Genomic DNA, 21188 nt, shown 5'->3' with positions numbered 1-21188 from the left:
CTAATTAAACCTCTCCTGAATTTGGGTGACTGTCTCACTGTGATTAAATCTCAACCAACCAACTCTATCAGTTAGCTTAATAAGACTCTAATTGTGTATGGGTTATTAATGATATTAGTGCTTGACTAAATCTGAATAATACATGACCAATACATTAGGGTTCTAGGTCTTAATAGCCCCAATAGGTGTTTATATATTTCATAGTTGTGTAGATCTATGCCATTAAATTCTATTTAAATTGATAAATACACACTGATGATGCTAAGGCATACATTTAGTCAAGGTGACAAGGCCTCAAATCAGATATTTATTTGTGGTGGAATCTAAACCCGATGGCTCTTACCATGCTGGTCTGGCACAGTGAGTATGTTGGAAAACTAGACAGATAGACAACCGAAGGTTACACACAGCCCTTTTGTCACTTCTAGTGAATCAACTATTCATTCCCAGGTTCTTACGTAGGAGCATCGATTATCATACCGATACTGTGAAAAACCGTAATGACAGTCTGTAGATCATGGCATTGAAAATGTTCAATCCTGAGGCTAATGCAATTCATTATGATAGTGTGTCGGCATTTGACGCTGTCAGCCACAGTTCTGAGGTGGAAACAACCCCAGAGAAACAACCCCAGAGAAACAACCCCAGAGAAACAACCCCAGAGAAACAACCCCAAACGCACACCCCAGAGTTGTCGTTTGCGTCCGCAGCTTTGCTTGGCAGGCTCACCTGAGTCCGAGTTCTCCGGGCTGACAGAGCTGAGCAGCTCCTTCTCCCTCTCGTAGTCGCTCTTGCAGAGCAGCTGGCCCTCCTTCAGGACGAACTCGTCGCCCTTGCACAGCTGCCGCTCGCACACGCAGCAGCTGAAGCAGCCCAGGTGGTAGACGCTCTCCAGCGCGCGCATCACAAACTCGGTGGGCGCGATCTTCTCCAGGCAGCCGCTGCACTTGGTGGCAAACAGCCTGAGGGGGAAGCGCAACGGGAGGGGAGGAAAGATGGTTGGTTTAGAGGGGTGGATGGTTTCTATGGCGTTCTTTGAGTGGGCGAGTGTGTGTTTGGCGGGTTTTTCTTGTCTGCTCGTGGGGGAATCACTTTATGTCGCTCCTATCGCGGCAACACAGCCCCCGAAAACAAAGCAGAATGACGTGTCCTCTGTTGCTTTCATCTCCGATTGAAAGTTTCCCTTCATTATGCCCATGTGCGTTTGATATGTATGACCGTGAAAGGGGCTGGGGGGGGCTACGTAACACTGGGGGTGCGCTCGGCTACTGAAGCCGGCCGACCACCGCAAGACCCCCGCCCCCCTTTTCCTTTTGACGCCCGCTCAACTGTAAAAGCACCGCCTCTGGGGCCTGCAACGCTCCGTTTGAGCCTGATTGTGGGCAGTCGGCAGGCAGGAAAAGACAAGGGCCTCTGGAGAGGTGCAGGGATGGGGGGGTGGGGAAGGGTGGGGGGGTTCTGGTGTTAAATGATTTGAATTGGTCAATTTGCATCACAGACAAGGGCGAGCACTCTGATGGGCAGGCCAAAAAAAGCATCACTTCTGCTTTTTGTCGGTTCTGTTCGTTCTTTAGCTTTTGATGTCCGACAGAGTTAGCGACGGCGGAGGCGAGCAGGTCGCTTTTTGGGCTCGGAGAATGGATTACATTTAGTCATTTAGCAGACGCTCTTATCCAGAGCGTCTCATTACAACTCAAAAAAGATGTCATGCAATCAATTGTATTCAAAATCTTCTTAAACCGAAATACTTTATATCGCATCCATATATACATTTAGAGCACAACATCTTATTGTAGGAATCCTAGGGACCATAACTCATTTCTACCTGAGGTTTGCTCCGAGAAATGGTTTGCAAGCACACAAAAGAGTGATGCATTTTAATGGGATAGTTGCTGGACAACCAGATACATTTGATCCGGGCCTCATCATCTCTGTCTGAGCACCATCCATACAAGCCAAGATGCGGAAGACAGAAGAGGCTGTTCTATCAACTGAGAATCAGCTTCCAGAAAATCAGTGACATTGATGAATAGCACAAATAAAACTAATCGAAACAGTAAAGCAGAGCCTGAAAAGCTTTTGTCGGGAAAGATTATACCACACTGTGGAGATCGAGGGCCGATAGGCGATGCGTCACAGGAGATTCCTGTCACACTAGACGTCTTGTGCGTCGTGGAAAACCGGACATCCACAAAAGGCGATGTTTGGTTATCTGCGCTCGTTACCATTGTGCATGTTTGCTCAAAGGGAGAGGATACTGCAGCTAATTATTCAGAGACAGATGCAGGTGCTGATCTGGAAGCGGCAGAAATTGCTTTTGTTAACAGCTGCGGTCGGACATTGGCTGGTTTTTATCTTGTCAAATTGTTTCCTCTAAAAGGCCCAAAAAATCCTACTACCAGGCTGCCAGACTCCCTCCCAATACTTCCCTGCCGTCCTATGCATCTTAAACATGGCAAATGTTCCCCTGTCATCCTGCAGACAGTCAGCATACCTGTCTAATACACAGAAACCACAGGACCACTAAGCTACCAGCTTCATCTCCCACGGGCAGCTGCTGATTCAAGGCCGCTCAGAGTCCCCAACCGATTACCATGCCTCATGAATATTACAGGCAGGTGCCCAGTGAGGCACACAGTGAGCCAGTGCAGAGGGTGCATGCCCTGTGGGGTGTGTGTCTGTCTGTGTGTAGTGTGTGAGGTGAATTTCACCCCGACCCTGCCTAGTGGCAGATCCGTATGCTTATGATAATGACCATGGAGAGTTTCTCTTTAATAACGCGCTCAGCATCTGTAATATCTTGGTCCCGCCGGGAAAAACGGCACCTCAGGGCCGACGGGCGCTCGGTCTGAGAGATGGATGGAGACTGAGACTGAGTAAAAAAATAAGTGAGGGACAGGAAGAATTAGAAGAAAAAAAATAAGAGTGAGATAATTCAATGTATTTCTTCTTGTAAGGCTTCAAAACTGTTTTAAAGGCCTGTTATTCTTCAATCCTTAGTACTGCCAGGTATGCATGCTGTCATAAGGCCAAATAGATATCACAACCAATACCACCAAATAGTATTAAAAGGTGAAAGGTTAAGACTCCTAGTCTAATACAACACGGGGAAGTGTTACAACTTCCCATCGATAGAATAAGTCTCCTTTTCGGAACCCTCTATTCTCTCCCTTCTTTATCTCTTTTCCCAAACTGGCTAATCTTGTCGGCTATTATTTTTTCACTTCCTCTCTCTGTCACATTGCATTATTATGGGCCCTGTAATTCCCATTTGTCCCTTGAGGAATCTTCCTGTTCCGCATTGTCCCCAACTTTAATCCAGACTTTCCCTTCAGCCTTGGGGGCCCCCTGAACCCTATTCTCCACGGGGTTGGTTTCGAAATATCCATGCATGAAGCCCCCCGCTACGGCTGCTGCCCCTGACACACCACGCCCTCCAGGGGGGGGGGGGGGGTTCGGGAGTGCACTGTGTGTGGACGGGCATGTTAGCTAAGAGACAGGAGAGAGGTTCACTCAAGCTGGAAGGAGAAGTAAACCCTTTTTTTCGGAGAAAGAGGAGGGAGAATTAGGAGGGCGCGCCAGACCGGGCACACACACTGTGTTTGTGTGTGTGTGTGTCAGAGGGTGAAAAACCCACCTCTTCTCAGCACATAGCCCCCTCACTCAGACTCCTGCTGCTCGTCACAAGCAAACAGGGTCGGGCCTCCAAAACAGAGGCCTTTGAATGACACAAGCACTGCATTGTGGGGGAACCTAATCCCACTTTAATACCTTTCCAAGTTTTTGCCTATGAAGAAACTCCGTCTTTTGGGCTGGAGGGAAAGGGAAAAAAAGCGTGGCTGTGAGAGTGTGGAGGATAGACCGGGGTGGTGTGAGTGGGAGGTGATGGGGAACCCTCTTCTCTGGCTTACTGGTGAAGAGGATCTGAGAGAAGCATCATGACTAAATGACGGGGGGGGGGGAGTCCTGGTTTGATAAACTGACAATGCAGCACAGCCTAGAAAAAGGAATAGAAGCAGAGCTAGTGTTTATAAATTCAATTGTTGCGTTCCAGTCCAAGTGGCAATATAAGAGCATGACTAGCATTTTGTCAAACATATCCTTGAAGGTGGCGATGGGACGCTGGTGGCCGTGCTGGAGTGAGTGGATTTCTTCGTACGCTGCAGTAGCTGTGAAGCTAACGGAGCTATTTTCAATAGCTCAAATGCTACAAATTTAGTCAAGCCGGTGCTGGACGTAGCAACACGGATGATACTCAACAATTCAGCGACTAGGACATGAAAGTCAACAAACGTCAAGTTATTTGTGCACGTCTGCATGCATGTGTTTGTTGACATCCAGGATACACATCCTTCTCCACCCAAGGCTAGCAACACACACAAGGTATAGTCCTGCTCGACGGCCTCCCACCATGCTCGGAGCCACCAGGGTTGTTGGACACTACGCTGCATCAAATATTGACACAGGACGTTACCCAGAGGCCTTTTCTCACCGTGACGACCCCATCCTCTGTGTAGGGGAATGGAGTGTAATTCCTTAGGACGACCAGAACAGACTTCCCACTGAGAGTACTGCCTCTCTGGCTTTTCTTTCTTTCTTTCTCTCTTTTAGGGATGGACAACAATGTTAAGACTTAGTCCAAATGAGTTTTCAGTGTTGGAGCAACAGCGTACAGTCGAGGGTTTTCTCATGTAAGACCAATGCAAAATGCAGTGCTTTGAGGTCTGCCAGGTTTGAGTGTCCAATGCAATGCCTTGGGGATTGATCCGATACAATGCAACAAACCACATCAAAAATATTCTTCATTTTCCAGAGACAAACGACAGTTTTACAGTACCTTTGCTATGGGTATGGATTGCAAAAGGTCAAAGGAACTACCCTGATATAGGAGAAAAATACGAAGAGAAATTATCTACCTGCTTTGGATAGTGACGTGATGGATGTGGCAATATTGCAAAGTCCAGGAAGTTGACCAATGGCTACACTCTCCATCTCCAGACATTTGAGAAGAGAGAATACTTTCTCGGGGTCTTGCTGACGCTAGCCAAAAACATTCGATAAGCAGATGTGTCTGCATTGAGTGAGAGGGAATATTTTTTTTCCAACTCAATTCCACTCGTACCCCCCACTCCTCCCGCCCTCTCTCTTTTTAAACGGTCTTTGATGCTGTAACAGACTCTTGAGGCAGATCAGATCAGGGGGAAAGGGGACATTTTCCAACCGCTCCTTCCACTTCCATCTAATGAGTTAACATGTGCGCTACAAAGAGGTTAGGGGTGTCATTAAAAGCGCTGCAGCTTCAAATAGGCCGAGGCTTCAGACGGTAGGCAACTGGACAGGGATGTTCCGTGTGGAAAATGCTCTGCGGTTGGACTACGGTCAGCTTTTGCCAAACACAAGACGACCAACAGATTTGTTTTGAATCCGCCACCCAAAGCAGTCCACATCAAAGATCCCCTTCAGACCACATCCAGTTTCTTTAGGTTTTGACACAACACAAGGTTGGATGGAACGGTTCCTTGGATGAAAGGTTGGTCAGGTTGTCACTCATTTGTGCTCTCCGTAAAGAGCGTATGTTCATGAGTAGACGCTCTCTCTCTCTCTCTCTCTCTCTCTCTCTCTCTCTCTCTCTCGCAGAGTTGCAGAAAACATAGCGTAGGACAGGCATGCCACGGAAGAAGGGCTGTAGATACTGAAATTAGTTTATAACAGCCACATGAGCCCACAGTTACAGTTTGTGTCTAATTTAAATCCAATTGCACTGCAATTCCGGGAAATGATCGCATAATTACGTGGAGTCGAGGGTAACTGTATAGTTGGGGGAACGCCAGCCAAAGAGCCCCATACGTTAGCATCAGTATCGCAGGTCAGCACATAGCGATAATTGCACGGACAAATGAAACCAAATAAAAAGTGCCTTTCCCTTTGCCTCCCAGAGGAAGACTCTGGAGCGAGCCGCTAAACTGCTCAGGCAGCTAAATCACCGCCTAGTTCTTAGTGCATTAGCATGTTAATGGTCTTTACATTGAGGTGCTTTGTTTTTTAATTAAACCCCCAGCAGGTAGGAGTGGAAGGGGGAGCGGTGAACACACAGAGAAAGAGCGAGTGTGAGAGAGAGAGAACGGAAGGAGACGGAAAGAGAGATCCATCAGCCCTCAGGTCTTTAGGGTGCTCTAAGGTTGATTAAAACAGAGCAATTCAGCCATTTCTGCCCTTTTTTCCATCCTCATGTACCTCAGACACCAAGGTTTTTTGCAACAGTGAGGTCTCCAGAAGGCGATATATTCCATACAGTATATACGTTTGACTCCACCATTTTGGAAGACTAGTAATGCATTAATCAATGAGGGTTGGCTCTGAATGTGCTCCCTGGCATGTTTCCTGACATGTGAGGAACCTGGAGACATCCCACTAAACATGATTTTACAGAGACCAAAAGTGGCAAGTGGTCCATGCCAAATTCAGGCATAAACAGCTGCCCAGCCCAGCAACAACCTCTTATGAGGGAGTGACCAAAAACTATGCAAGCAACAAGTGGATCCCAGGAACCCCAGCCAAGTGATTCATGAAAGTACACAAACAGTGCCAACTTAAATCTCCATATTCCTTCTGCACACAGTTCAGAGAGCAAGTGGAAAGAGAGAGAATGAGAAGGAGTGAGATGGGGAGGAGAGGAGGGGGGGTGTAGGTTAAGAATGTGAAATAAAAAAAGAGAGAGAAGAAGAAGAAGAGAAAGTTCTGAGGGTGGACTAGAAAGAAAAAGTGAAAAGGGAGGGGGAGGCTAGAGTGAAGAGAACCTTTATTTTCTCTCTGGCTCTCTGCCTCCCGTCAGGTTAAGCCCGGCGTGTACGATAAAAGGGGTCTGGGTGACTGGTGTTGAAATGGCAGCAAGTGGCAGGGGCGGCCGGCGGGCCGAGGGTTGAGTACACAGCCTGGTGGGAGGTGGGAGGAAGGGGAGGGGAGAGCGAGGGATAGTGGGATGAGGGAGAGTGGCGGGGGAGCGGTGTGTAGGGCAGGTACACAGGGCTCTGTGTTTGGACAGCTGCACTCCTCTTGAGCGCAGGCTCCTGCTTTCTCTCTCTCTCTCTCTCTCTCTCTCTCTCTCTCTCTCTCTCTCTCTCTCTCTCTCTCTCTCCCTCTCCATTCAGCGGTGGTCTCTCTATTCAGAGGCTGTCGTTTACACAGCACCACCACTGCTGCTACCGCAGGCTAATGGATAAAGGATGAGAAGAAGAGGGAGAAGGGTCGAGGGAGAAAAGAGAGATGGAAGAGAGAGATAAGTGAGACAGAAGGAGGTTGTTTAAAAAAAATTATATATATATATATATATATATAGCTTTAGCACTTCTTACAGTTGGCTTTTGATTGGTCGGAATATTGTGCATAATCCCTAGATCCCTTCATGTATTTTAGGTCAATCATTTGAAGATCCAGTCCTGGTCAGTGGCTAGTGATTTAAGTCAGAGCAAAAACACAGAACCTTTTTTAGATTGGGCCATTAAACTGACTTCTCTACACGAGATCTCCCTGTCACCCTTTCTCTCCTGGTTGCCCCTTTTGAAAAACAAAATGGCTGCAGAGCTCACTGTATATCATCGCATCTCTTCTGCACACACGGTACCTGGAGCACAGCAGCTCATCCACCGAGTTTTCTGCTTTCCCTTGCCTCACCCTACAGGGATATTATCCCTCTTCTAACTCTCTCCCCCCCCCCCCTTCTCCCTTCCAATCTAATTTGACTGAGACATTGCAGCTCTTTTGTTGGAACTCGAGGAGAGGGTAGTATGTTTTAGACACAGTGGATGGTTGGGGATGGTCAAAGAGGGACTTGGTAATGACGTATCAGGTGTTGGAAGTCATTAATGGCCACGTCAATTCGATTTTGGGATGTCGGTTTGGAAGTGTCTGACAAGGCAAAAAAGACTGCTGCTGCAGCTGGTTGCATTAACAAGAGTAGACCTCGGCAAAGATGCAAACATTAAAACATTTGGAGTATACTAAAATGCAATTCCTCTGAGAATATCCCTCTGCCCTGTCCAAGCAGGGTGCCTGGGTAAAGAAAAAAGATCACGCACAAACGAGTCGGAAAAAACACCCTAACAATCCAAATGTTGGTAGCAGAATGGTAGCATATGGAGCTAACATTTCAGCGTGTGGAAAGTGGACAAGAGGCACTTCAGTCAATCAAATGACGGTTTTTGCTCACATAAGCCACCTCATTCAGCTCGGTAACTCCGTAATCAAAAAGAGCCAGATGAGACTCGAGCAGAAAAGGAAGGTGGGAGGAAAAAAAAAAAATAGATAGAGAGGAACACAATGGCGCCACTTAATAAAGCAGCATTAAGATGGGTATAGTCCTGCTTTGATTAACCCTATGTTTACCGTACGCCAGTCCAACACAGCCTTGGTGTGTGTGTGTGTGCTAGAGGGATTCAGAAAGAGCAAAAGAGCATCGCCCAAAGCTCCCAGGGGGTGGCTGAAGAGAGGTGAACCAGCTTTGGGGAGCGTATGGACAGTTTTATAATTACCCTTGCCCCCCCTCCTAAGTGGGAAAACAAACAGTAATATGAGGGGTCTTATGAAGTGACGTCCTTGAGCATTTGGAGAGAGACGGGAATGCAGGAGGAGGAGAAGAAATCGACAAGACCCCTCCCCTTCGCATCCTACCTCATCTATGGGGTGGTCAGAACACTTTGGGCGCAGCTGTGCACTAATGAACTGCTCTGCGGTTTACTAACTTTAGGTGCCCCCTCGTCGAGGGTCTCCAAGTACCCCCTCCCTCCCCAGTACGCCACTCTCTGGGGTACCCCCCCTTGACCTCCTCGGCCCTCCGGCCTTCAGTTCCACATGCCCCCAAGGGAGCTTAACTGCGTCTGAAAAAGATACTGGATTAACTGGGATAAGAGTCTCCGAGCGGCTGAAGGGGGGTAAAAACAGACTGTGTGTGTTCCCCTTCACTCCTTGTGTTTGTTCTCCCTCTTTAGAGACCTGGTGGCTTGGGAGAGGGAGAGAGGGAGAGAGGGGGGTTGCTTGTCGAAGTTTTAATTAGTAGGAGTAATCTGGAGATTATTGTGAAGGGTGCTGCTCTGAAAAGTTTTTTTTTTTCTTGCCGGGGGTGTTTGCTGAGCCAAAGCTCGAGAAGTCAGGAGCAGCCTCTTGAGTCTCTCAAAGTCTTGATTGAAAGGCCCTGCGACGTAGCTATTGTCTGCGAGACAAGGACACTGACCACGGCGGTGGGGTTTCCTTCCATCGCTCTTCTGTCCTCGAGAGGGTCACCTCTTACTCCTGTCGCTGCCCTGAACCATTCCATCTCATATGTTCTCCCTCTCGTTTACCGTTTCACACAATCTCCATCTCCTGCCGTCTCTGGTAGTAAGTAAGGTTGATTAAGAAATACGGTGCTTAGGCCAGAGCAGAAGGCAAACCCGCCCAAATGTAAGCAATGACTAAATTAAGTGTTTCTTTCTCTTTTTTCCCCTTGCTTCATTGTCCTTTGGAAGGCTCCCTCTAATGCACCCACACACAAAACTCACACTTTACCCCAACCACAGCCCGAACTCGAACACTGAAACACTGGCTTTCCATGTCCCTTTAATTTCAAATAGTTCCACCTCTCTCTCTATTAAGATGCCTGAGGTTTCAGCCTCTGGAGCTAGGCCTCGGGAGCAGGGGGGGAGGGAGGGGGGGGGCAGGGGGTTGCTGTGAGCTGTGTGGTCTGTCATGGAGAAGGTCTATGGGAATTAAGAGGGACCAGGGCTGAGTAAACAGAGGTCCACCCTGTGGGATTCTGTAGGGACAGGGAGAGATGAGAGGAAGGGGGGGGTGGGGGTGAGGGGGCCATGGCGGAGAAAGGGATTACTGGGTCGATGCAGGTGAGAGACGGCTGAAGATTTGATGCTCATGTCCAAGGTTTCAAAATGTGCTTGTATGGACATTGTGTGTTTTTACAGGGCGGACGGCGTTAAGAATGCGGTATGTAACACTGCACACACAGCAATGCGAAAGCCAGAATCTTTGCTTCAAATATCAGTATCAACCAACTGAAAATGGAGATTCGCTCAGCTACTGCAATAGGAAAGATAAAAGCCCTTAACAGACTCCAAATCACTGAAAAGGTCCCTCTACGCACATAATACACTTTCCGAGACAGCGAATGTTCACAAGCTCAACCTTGGCGACGATGTTCTGAAATAAAGGCAGAGATTGCATTGTGGGAGCGAAGGGTTGCCATGGTAGCTGTTGGCAGGTTGTGCGATATTAGATCTTGGCTGTGATGGAGGAGTGGCAGGGTCCCTGTGTGTGGGGTGAATCCCCATACACACACAACACACACACACCCGTGCGCACGTACACACTCACACACACACATTCACACATTCCTTTCCTTAGATAAAGAACGGTGTGTGTGTGTGTTTTATGTGCAGTTTGTGTTAACCTTTCATGTGTGTATGCTGTGTGTATACTGGGCGTGTGTGTACAGTATGCATGATGTGCGTTTCAATGAGCGGGAGATGCAAGGACCCAGAGTTAGAAGTGCAATACCGCCACATCTCTCTTCTTGGGTGGGTTCACATTCTGTTTCTCCCCCATTCCATTGTACACTTGGAGCAATCCAAAATGTTGACTCTCCACACACAGATTAGAAAACTTGAAACACAGAAATTACATATCTTTCTTTGTCATCTAGTGCCTCTTCGGCGCATTGTGCGACACAGAATGTCCATATTACTTGGCCTACATGCATTGCTACATATTTCATGAACTATCGCAGGCCTGTGCAAGTAACTACAACAAATGAAAAGTAGAAGATGGAGCTGAGAGGCCACTCCTTGCAGGCCAGACAGGGAGTTGGAGTTGGCCAGAATGGGGGAGGAAGAAAGGAGGGTAGAAGGGGTGGAGGAGAGCAGGGCTGGAATTGTCTTCCCATTGGACACCGCCCAGAACAAAGACTGCTGCTAAGTACCATGCAGAGAGAGAGAGAAAAAGAGGGAAAGGGGGAGGGAGGAATGAAAAAAAGGCCAAAAGGCTTTGGGAATACAAGTTGAGAGAGTAAGGGGTTTTGGCAAAGGCACGCTACACTCGGTAGATTGCTGGGTGAGGACCAGGATCTGCTTGGCTCACACTGTCAGGTGTTATGGTTGCTTGCAAAGTCGAGGCACATGTCGAGCATAAAGACTGATGTGCAGGCATCGCCATGGCAACCAAGCAAATCACCACACCCAGAGGAAAGCGATTGACAGTGTGAGGGAGACAGAGAGGCAGAGAGAGAGAGAGGCAGAGAGAGAGAAAGAGAGAAAGAGCAAGAGAAAGAAAGAAAGAAAGAGAAGGGGCAGGGGGACATATAGTGAGAGAGGAAGAGAAAGTGTGCTTTTGGCACTTCTCCATCAGGTGTTCACAGGAACACACACACACTTGTACACACGTACACACGTACACACACGTACACACACACACACACACACACACACACACACACACACAGTACAAACACACTCACCTCTGCTGGCCCTGCCTCCTCTTTAACACAGTGTATTTAGGGGCCTTACGACATAGTGTGAAAGTACCAGAGGGGAGTGTAAAATGCTCGGAGGTGTGAGAGGGGAAGACCAATACTGGCATGGAGCTAGCTAGCTACCGTCCTGGCCAAGCAGGGAGGAGGCATGCAAGGAGGCCTACATGTGAAGGGAGGAGAGCTAGAACCTTCCGTTTAGGATCTATCAGACAGGGCGGGCGAACAGCTAACCTCTCTTTTAAAGTGCTACTGCCGAACTATGTGGTACGAGTCCTTTGACTTTATCTCTCTTAATATAAATATATACATATATATAAAAATAAAAATATTGACATGGCCAGAAAAATATCACAAAATGACATTGTCCTTTTTTGCAACTTCACAAGGCTTTTAGATTGGGAGGCAACACTGGTAAACACTTTGAGGCTGTTGACCAAAAGAAAAACTAGTGTCTTGCCCTAAAGCTTTTCTAAACCCGTTCTTTGACCTCATCTCTACTCCCCCTTCCACTTTTTTACATACTGCTCCCTTGATTGCATGGGGGAGGTAGTTTGTGGTCATGTCTGTCTGTCTGTCTGTCTGTCTGTCTGTCTACAAAATGACACGGGGGCTATGTTAAAAAAGTGTGCCGCAAGACAATAGTCCCTGAATGTAGTTCCCATGACAACGGTCTGAACAAAGGAGAAATAAAACACAGCCATGCCAAAAAAGAAAAGAAAAGCAGTGACACACACACACAAAAAACTATGTGTGTGCTTGTGTCTTGATGGTTCTGGAGCTGTGTGAGTGGGCTGATGGGAAAACAACCCAGTGAGCAGCTGTCTAGACGTTGCACCATAAAGCATAGGGCCTTGTAACCAACCACAGGAAAGAACAATTAAAGAATTGTTTGAATTTTGGTCTCTGCCTGCTGAAACGTGTTGATCGGTGATAGTGATATTTTGTTTACCTCTCGGTGGGAAATTTTTCTTTGTGTGTAATGTTACCTCGAAAATCACGATGACTTCCAAGGGTGTGTGTGTGTGCAGTCCTACAGTACTTGAGCCTCAGGTGATTTGGCAGTAATGGTGTCTGATGCAGTCATTCTTTATCTGTCTCCATCTTGTTTTTTCATTTTTGTCGCAAACAAGATTCATTGTATAGGGCAGGCATGCAGGTGAGTTGGAACACCACATGAAAGTGTAAACACACACACACATCCATACACACATAACATCGGAAAACACATGCAAACTTATGCATGCCCAAACACAAACACAAAAGTAGTCTGAAACAAGTTCCACCAAATTCCATTGTCCATGGAGTTGGGACAACACGTCCCAAACATCAGTCCTTTTCTAACTGGTTTGCTTAAAAACAATGACAATGCATAGAAACAGAAATCCAATCAAATTCAATCAAATTGTATTTGTGTATTCCTTTTTATAAGTAGTAGAGGGCTCAGCAGACGAAAATAAAACGGCACCTCAAACAACCTAAAACCCTCATGGAAGACAAGGATATCTTCCTAGGAAAACTGAGAGGGAAAAATGGAAGAAAGCGCAATTCCGTGAGGGATCCCTTCCTTTAGAGACAGTTGGTGATACGAAGAGGTGGAGACCATAGGCTGAATACAATCATGTGGTAAGGATAGAGATAAAAAAAAAAAAAATGTTAATCCAAACAAACCGTGTGCACAACACTTGCACCGAAGTGGAATTTGATCACCCACTTCAATAAGGGAACCATAGCCGCGACTCAGGCTACGGGCCAAAAACCTTGGAGTACACTGTGAATCATTTCATATGAACCGCTGTGGGGAAGATTTACGAGATCCACCAGCCGGCAGAAGTAAAAACAACACCTTACATGACTTCAGACGGGGCCCCGATTGGTCCAATGTCACCTTCCACGATCATCCCGGGAAAGAAAGCCTACTGTTTATTTGGGTGTGTGATCGTGTGCGTGTGTTAGTGTGTGTGTGTTTGGGTCACTGCAAGTGTCCAGTCATTTGGCTACTCAATAAACATGCAGAAGTCCAGCCCCCCGACCCCCCCCTCTTCCCTCCTTCCCCCAACCACCACCCCGCCATTCTCGGTTGATTATTCTCTCCCTTTAAACAAGACAACCACGTTCGTCTTTTCAGTAGGTAGGAAAAAACAGAAACAAATCAGGAAAGCCCTGCATTCATCGCGGGCAATTCTTCCAGTCCCTGAAGAGACGGGCAGGCAGACCCCCCCTTGTCTTTGTGTGTCCAGGAACTGACAAGGCTCTCCCGCACTGCGGAGAAAAGCAGCTGTTTATATAATGCTGCCCCGTTGCTTTGTGGTGGAGGATGACAAATGAGGTAGTAGAAAGAAGGGTGGCTTTTCATTCTGTATGGGCGGCAATGGAAACAGACCCCTGGCGCTCAGACACGGGCAGGCGCACGCAAACACACACACACACTCGCGTATGTCAACATTAGACACGCGCGCACCAACTAGGACACGCGTGCGCGTCCGCAGACGACACAGACACGCTGCTCACCCACAAACCTCAAGCTACACTTCTCAGGAATGAACAGGCTCTGTTGTAAGAAGGGTAGACCCAGGACTACTGGAACTGTTCTCAAAGCGATGAAAGCATCATGCTTGGTGGTGAGATCTCCGGTACTGGGTAGGGCTTGCACACTGACACACACACACGCACACAAACTGACTTGTGACTTCTGAACACCCATGATGACTGAATCAGTGGGAGCACAGAGGGTGCACATCATGTCCTCAGGCCAGGCATCCGTCCCCCTTACCCCCATATCACACCCCTACCCCTCCCTTAGTCTGATGACACTGCCCCAGGGGACACCAGCCTCGCCACCACCCCCCGCTGCAGGGTTGTCCGGGCTCCCAGCTCCAGGTGCCTGTCAAAAGCCTCGAGTCTTTGGCTCCTGCCACTGGTGTCACTCCGCAAACATAATAGCGGGCCGTCTTCCAATATTGCTCACATCCACGGTTCAAGCCCCCGAGGCCAAACTTTCACCTGCGCCCCCTTCTCTCTCTGTCGACGCCCCCCTCCCATCTCCCCCCCTCCCTAGCCTACCTCCCTCCTTCTCGAAACGCAGCTCCGCCCCAGACGGGATCAGCATTGTCCTGATACTGACAGGAGTCAATATTTCTGGCGGGTGCACACTGAATGAGGAGGACCTTTTCCTTTCATCTGCCATAGCAGTTGGCCTTGAATCCATCCCCCCCCCTCTCTAACTCTGACTTCCTAGAATTGGATAAATTAAATTAAATTAAAAAGTAATAAAATTGCGTTTTTATTTAACACTGTAACAAAGTTGTTTGTTGGCTCTTAGTCATACCAAATTCCTCCTGCCCGTATTCCTCATTTTGGATGGATTTTTTACAAATGTATCCTTGACATCGTCACTGGAGAAGTTTCTCTACGGGACACGTCAACCCTTTCAGTTTACATCCCTCCGCTATTAATGTTTCCAGTCACAAAAGGACAATCTCCCTATTTCAACGCAGAGGCCAAAGCGCCAGACAAGTCCCGCATGCGACAAAGTCAGGCCACTTCACGCAGAGAGATATACGAGGCTGTTTGACGACCCGTGCCCCTGGCGATCGCTCTAACTACGGCGCGAGACCGCATAATGGCCGGCTCTCCATCTTCATCGTGGTGGCATTATTCTTTGGATGTGTAAACTGTTGGTGCCCTTTTGTATGGGTGGGGACAATGGCCATGCTTGCCGAGGGCCGATGCCCAGCTGCAGTGTGGGAGGTGGCGACAAGCGTGTGTCTAATTCAATCAGCACGCTCCGCACAATTACAGAAGAGAGCGCACACAAAAGAAAAAAAGAAATATATGTGAAGCCTACATTTCCATTTATGATTAGTGGAGTGCCTTCGGGTCCCAAAGAAGGCCTTTTGTGACTTGTCATACTCTGACTAATGTTGAACTTTCTAACTTTGAGCGTCAACAGATATGAAAAGTGTTTGTAGAGGGGTATTTTTTAGTTGGGGGGGTTGTTCTTTCAAAACAGCACTTGACAACGCAAAATCCTCCGCTACACTTCAAGTCACAACCATCACAGTCTATTTGCCTGACGTGTTTCGACAGTCAAATTTCAAACCGTGGTCTTTCCCACTGTCTGTCTATGCTTTTCGGTAACGCGGTTAGCCGGGGCCCCATCTAATGTATCATACCAGAAAGAGGCTGACACAGAAGCGCCAACCAAAGTGATAAAGGCCATATATGTCCACACTTGACGGTGGCGAATCAGAGCTAAGTGGTTATGACACGGTAATAACGCTTTGCGGGGCCGACGCCGCTCGCTAAATGAGTTAGTTAGGCGTGATGGACGAGGCGGGGAGCTTTAACCTCGTTTCTACCCTCCTCCTTGGTTTCTGACCTCAAAGCTTGGATAATGGCTCTGATTGAATTAGCTTCTATTTTTTTACCCCCCCCTCCACATCTAATTAGAATCTTAATTGATGTGATCGCTGCCTTCTGAGCGCTTTGAGGTGTGAAAGTTAATGGGCTTTGAGATTGGGGGACAATCGGCGTGCTTCGTCTTAATCGACAATGTCGAAGACGCTCATTTGTTTGTTTTTGAGGTCTTCGTTACACTGTTCTGTAGTAATAATGGACTATGGCATGGCCCTTGTTAGGGCTTTTATCACCAAAATCAACAGCCTATTGGTTGCGAGTTTCCTGACCTCCTGTTCCCTCTACTCTCGGCATTTGAAGAGCAGAAGAAAACAGAGACAGACATAAGTGGGCGTTAGGAACATGCCTGGCACCCTGCCATGTGTAAAGGCATCGGAGCAGTCAACCACTGAAGGCTAATTAGATCATTGGCCTCCGGTTGTGTGTGTGTCTGTGTTTTTGTGTGCGCGTCTGGAAACCGAGTTGGGCCTCAGCACCCTCTTGACACCGGCTAATCACCTCCTTGAGCAGTTTTCTACACGTTGGTTATAGCCAGCTCTCCCCGGACAGGGTTTATCAAGACAACCGATATTCAGCTCCACCCTTTTACAGATTGACGGTGCATTCTCAAGCAAGCCGAGGGAAACCAAGAACGTTTGGACGCGTATGCGTGGGATTTCAAAACAGGGGATCATCCTTCCCAACGTCAAGAGTTAAGAGTCCTTCCAGACTTTGCACCTGAATTAGAGAGAGACAACCCGGTCAATCAACGTATGGATTGGATTCTCAACGTTCAACGTCAGCAAACGATTCCCATCACCTCCACCTCTCAGCTCTCATTTCAGACTCCATTCCTCCCAGCAGCTCAGGTAACCCTACTGTAGCCTAGGCACCTCTCCAATGGACCAGGCATGTGAGAAGCAGCGAAAAAGACAAACAGCGTAAGGAACATAGTCTTTCTCAAAACAAGACCGCCAGTTGCTGCCACTCGGAATCACAGAAATAACAATAATAAACAGCATGCCTCAACATTATTGCAAGTCTACACCGCTCCCCAACTAGCCAGGGGTGCGTTTCCCGAAAGCGTCGTAAGCCTAAGTTGATCGTAGAATCCATCGTAGGACGAATCTTAGTTTTACGGGCCGTTCCTAAAGACATCGTAGCTAAAGTGTCTCTTGAAAATTCGTAACTCTTGAAAGTGCATAGATTAGCCTACTCCTTACGAGCATTTTTGGGAAACGCACGTAAGAAATATCGATGGTTTCGTTTTTTGCTCGATCATTGCTACGATCCATCGTTATCGGGAAACACAGCCCAGGTTAGTTTGGCTCACGAGATTTTGTTTATGTCACTTCAGTTTGATGCCAGTCTAGTACCATTCTCATTTGATGTCTTTAGTAAAAACTATGGACAGAAGCAGCAAACATCCAAATCTCATTCTGATTGGTTGTTGGCTCATAATTATTTGTTGTCAATAAACACTGTATATAATCCCTGCCCCCACCCCAAACAATACAGCTATATCCTATGTATGTGTACATCTATACAACTAACTAAACTGGGGCCATCCTCTATTTCCATTCCACCTGTCAATCATTTCCCATGCCCCAGCTAATAAATAAACACCCAGAGGCATTTTTTTAAGTAAAAAAAAAAAAAGGAAACACTGGTGATCCCAGTCACTCACTTATAGACTCATAAATAGAGAAGGCTCCATTCTACATATGAAGTGCACTAAAAGAGAGAGGAGGGGGGGGGGGTGTAGAAGGAGAGGGGGAGGAGGAGGGGGGGAGGGGAAGAGGGATGGGAAGGCTTTATTTCCCAGGGGAGCCCTCCTCTTTGTGTGGGAATGAAGAGATCATGACGACGCGCGGGGCTCGTGTCAGTTAGCGACCGCCCTCCCCTAGCATCGACCGCCACCCGGCGCCGAGAGCCAAAGACTAGGCTGCAGCGGTCCCACCTGGTCTCCCCGGTGCCGCCGTTGGGCCCGCAGCACACAGGCCAACGCTGCTCCGATCTCTCCACCTTGCCCTTCACTTCCTCCCCCCTCCTACCCTTTGCTCCACGCTTCCATCTGCAGCGGTGACTCTCACAGGTGTGTCTCCCTCAGGTGTGTCGAGGGGACCCGCCCCGCATCGAGCCCCGGGCTTAACGTGTACGACAGGTGATTCACGCCAAGCCTTTACTGATGGATGTGGATCCCCACGGTTTACACAGCAGATGCTACTGCGATATGGAAAACAGTGGTGAACTGGGATATGTAGATTTAGCTACGCAGTATTTTAAAAGCCAAACAACAAAGGTTCTGGTCGTGGTTTAGGTCCACTTGGATGTTTCCCACTGGGCTCTGTAGCATTTATACTGCCGTTTTCTCGCTGTGCTTTGACAAAATGTAATCACACGAGATCAACCAAATGAAAGAAGCTGTGTTCAAGAAATGCGCTACCAAAGCTCCAGAGTGGCTAGGGTTTAGGAGCCTGTCGTCCACTCCTTGTTCTTTACGCAAGACAGAATACACTCAATTAATGTCCACACCCCAGCCAAAACACTCAACACTCAACTCTTTGTCTAGTTGGCACGATGGCCAGTGACTTGCCCTCACAGCAAAATGTTCTGGATTAGATTCCTGCATGGGGGATCTGTTTGGTGCTAGGCTGGGCTCTCCCAGGCATTTTCTGTGTGGAGTTTGCATGTTCTCCCTGTGCTCACATGGGTTTCCTCTGCAAAGAACCCCAGTATAAAAACATGCAGAGCCGATTGCTCTCCTGCCCTTGTCCCTGGCCGGGACACTGGGTGAGCACTTGGGACTTTGCCCCCAGCTGCCTACTGCCCCTGCCCTGGAAGGACAGCAGAATGGGGTAAAGGCAGAGGTGGATACCCTGACATGCGTGTTTGTGTTACGCCGCTCCCCGCGCGCCACAATTTTGGAGATTAATAAAGCGTTCTCTTTTTTCTCCCCCTTCTTCCTTCCCTCATTTGATCAACACACACACACACACACACACACTACTGCGATGGGACCCGCGTTTTCCAAAGTTAATGGCGTTTCGTAACAAAGATTCAAGTTGAATATAATTGCCCTCAGTGTCGGTTTCGGCTGGCCGTAATCCGGCGTGATGAAAAGCAGGGAATGAAAACACAAGCTGGGGGGACGGCGGGCGCTACCCAGGGCCTCTCAGGAGCGTGCGGCCTGTGTCTCCCTGGGTACAATGCCCGCTCTCATGCTCAGCCGCGGGGCTGCACGCCGCCCCTGGAGTTTCCGGGGTTTTTTTTTGCGTCTTAAACGCCCACCATCCTAATAAAAGATGACCGTCACCCTCGTTTTTATGGAGTCTCGCTCATTTTCTCCGTCTGGGACTGGGCGCTGGCAGACGATCGAGATCTGGTGGTCGTTGGAATGTCGGGCACTGTGCGATGTGTCACTGTGCGTGTATGGGTGTGCTTCATGGGTGCAATTATGTGTTCTGAACACATTCGGATCGATACATTTCATTATGCAGTTTGGTTTGCCATAATTGGCATAGATGTTAATGTCGCACATTGCTTTATAAATATGTTTAAAGATCCAAACCCTGTCTGTTTAACTTGTTAAACCAGGTACTTACAAGCAAACATTCAATATAGGTTTGTCTTAATCAAATGCATGCTAGATCTCAAGGTGAGTCAGAGAGAAACACTCATCCTGTACCACAGAGAACACTAAGAAGTGGCCCCTGCCTCTCTCTCGTACTTTCATTCTTCGGACTCTTTCCGAGGCGGGCTCATGTGGCCCTGCGAACAGGACGTCGCCGGGAAGGCAAACTACCTTGTTGTGTGTGTGTGAGGGGGCAGAGACACAGAGCGAGGCTGCTAGGCTTGGCCAAAGATGTCGTGGGGCAGTGCCTGGCCCACATCTGGTTCCAGTTTGGGCAGTTTGGGCGCAGTTTGGGTGGGGAGCCGGGCTCTCGCCGGGCTCACGCCTGCCAGAGGGACACACTCGCTCCTCTGTAGCCGTCTTTGATTCGGTTCCCTCGGTCCGCTCTCATTGTCAGTCTTTATTATGCAGCGTGGAGCGCCGGGGCGGCGCCTGCAGAGGGCCGGGGGATGAAAGGGGGGCGAGGGAGCATCTGTATGTTTGTGGAGGAGAGAAAGAGAGAGTGTGTGTGTGTGAGAAGGAGGGTACATGTGATTGTGACCTCTGTGAGTGTGTGTTTGTGTGACAGGTAGTGGGAGAGAGAAAGAGAGAGAGATAGAGAGAAACAGAAAGAAAGACGAGAGATTCTCTTCCCTTGATTCTTGACAGTGGTGCCAGCGGTGGGATCCTGATACAAGCCCCACAGTGGTGGGATCACAAGAGGCCGAAGAAAAAACAAAGAAAGAAAAAAACAATGATCTATTGCTTGTCGGTTTTTAAACAGTCTGTGTTCAGTGAGGTTGCTTTGCCCTCCCGAAACATGAAGAGGGTCACAAATGGTAAACCATCGTCCTCTCTCCGCAAACCATAATCGCTAGGAGATGATAAACCCTGTGGAGGCTATAGCTCATGTAGGCTTAATCCTCAATTAGAGAGACGCATCTGTCTGTTGCGCGTAGCATCTAAACAGAACCAAAGAGGATAACAGCACAATGTTCTGGGTTGAAAGCAGCCTTTAAAGCTGGAGATTACTTTGAGGAGAGTGTGGTTACAGCGGTTGGTTATGGTGTCACTGAAGAGTCACAATTTTAATATTTCTTGAGCTACTGTACACCCCGTGTTCAGCAAAGGAAAGCGCGAATATACAAGTGATATGTGAACCTTCCTGGCGTTTGGTAGTAAAAGTTTGAGAATGTGTTAATAACTTTCATGTATCTTTGATTGGTGGAGTGGAAAAACCAACAAAGCAATGGAAATCTTGACAGTCTTCAGGCGCCTCTTTCGACCTATAATTTCCCTTCTTCATGCATGCATAAACCTTTCAGACAGCGCCTGACAGTGTCAGAACGGGTGAAAGTTGCCAAATCTGATAAAAAATAGATAAATGCTTATCAACTGTAATTGCATAATTGGTGAGGAGGGAGATTTCAAAGAGGCCCTGCCCCGCAAATGAAAAGCAAACTTTGAAACTGAATATATAGGGAGTTCAGACAGCGCTTCTGTCTGGTGGAAGGTTCGTTGGGCCAAATCTGATAAACTTGGTACGTGCTCGCTAGCTCTAATTGCAAACACGTCAAACCTGTGGTATGGATGAATATAGGAGTCCACAGGCCTGGGAAGGCACACACACACGCACCAACACAGACACACACCAACACACTCCAAGGA

At 48.0% G+C, this 21188-nt stretch overlaps 1 protein-coding gene across 2 annotated transcripts in view; it reads right to left on the bottom strand.

The window, feature by feature from the left end:
• The window catches only part of LOC134038913 (LIM/homeobox protein LMX-1.2), a 46072-nt gene that overhangs the window by 5311 nt on the left and 19573 nt on the right, over nucleotides 1–21188 (bottom strand). For both annotated transcript variants that reach the window (XM_062484572.1, XM_062484573.1), the window contains one exon: nucleotides 730–962. In XM_062484572.1, coding sequence (XP_062340556.1) covers nucleotides 730–962 — 233 coding nt within the window. The remainder of the gene's footprint in view (nucleotides 1–729; nucleotides 963–21188) is intronic.

Source organism: Osmerus eperlanus, chromosome 18, assembly GCF_963692335.1.
Source record: "Osmerus eperlanus chromosome 18, fOsmEpe2.1, whole genome shotgun sequence".
Taxonomy (NCBI): Eukaryota; Metazoa; Chordata; class Actinopteri; order Osmeriformes; family Osmeridae; genus Osmerus; species Osmerus eperlanus.
This window is presented reverse-complemented; position numbering and strand designations above follow the sequence as displayed.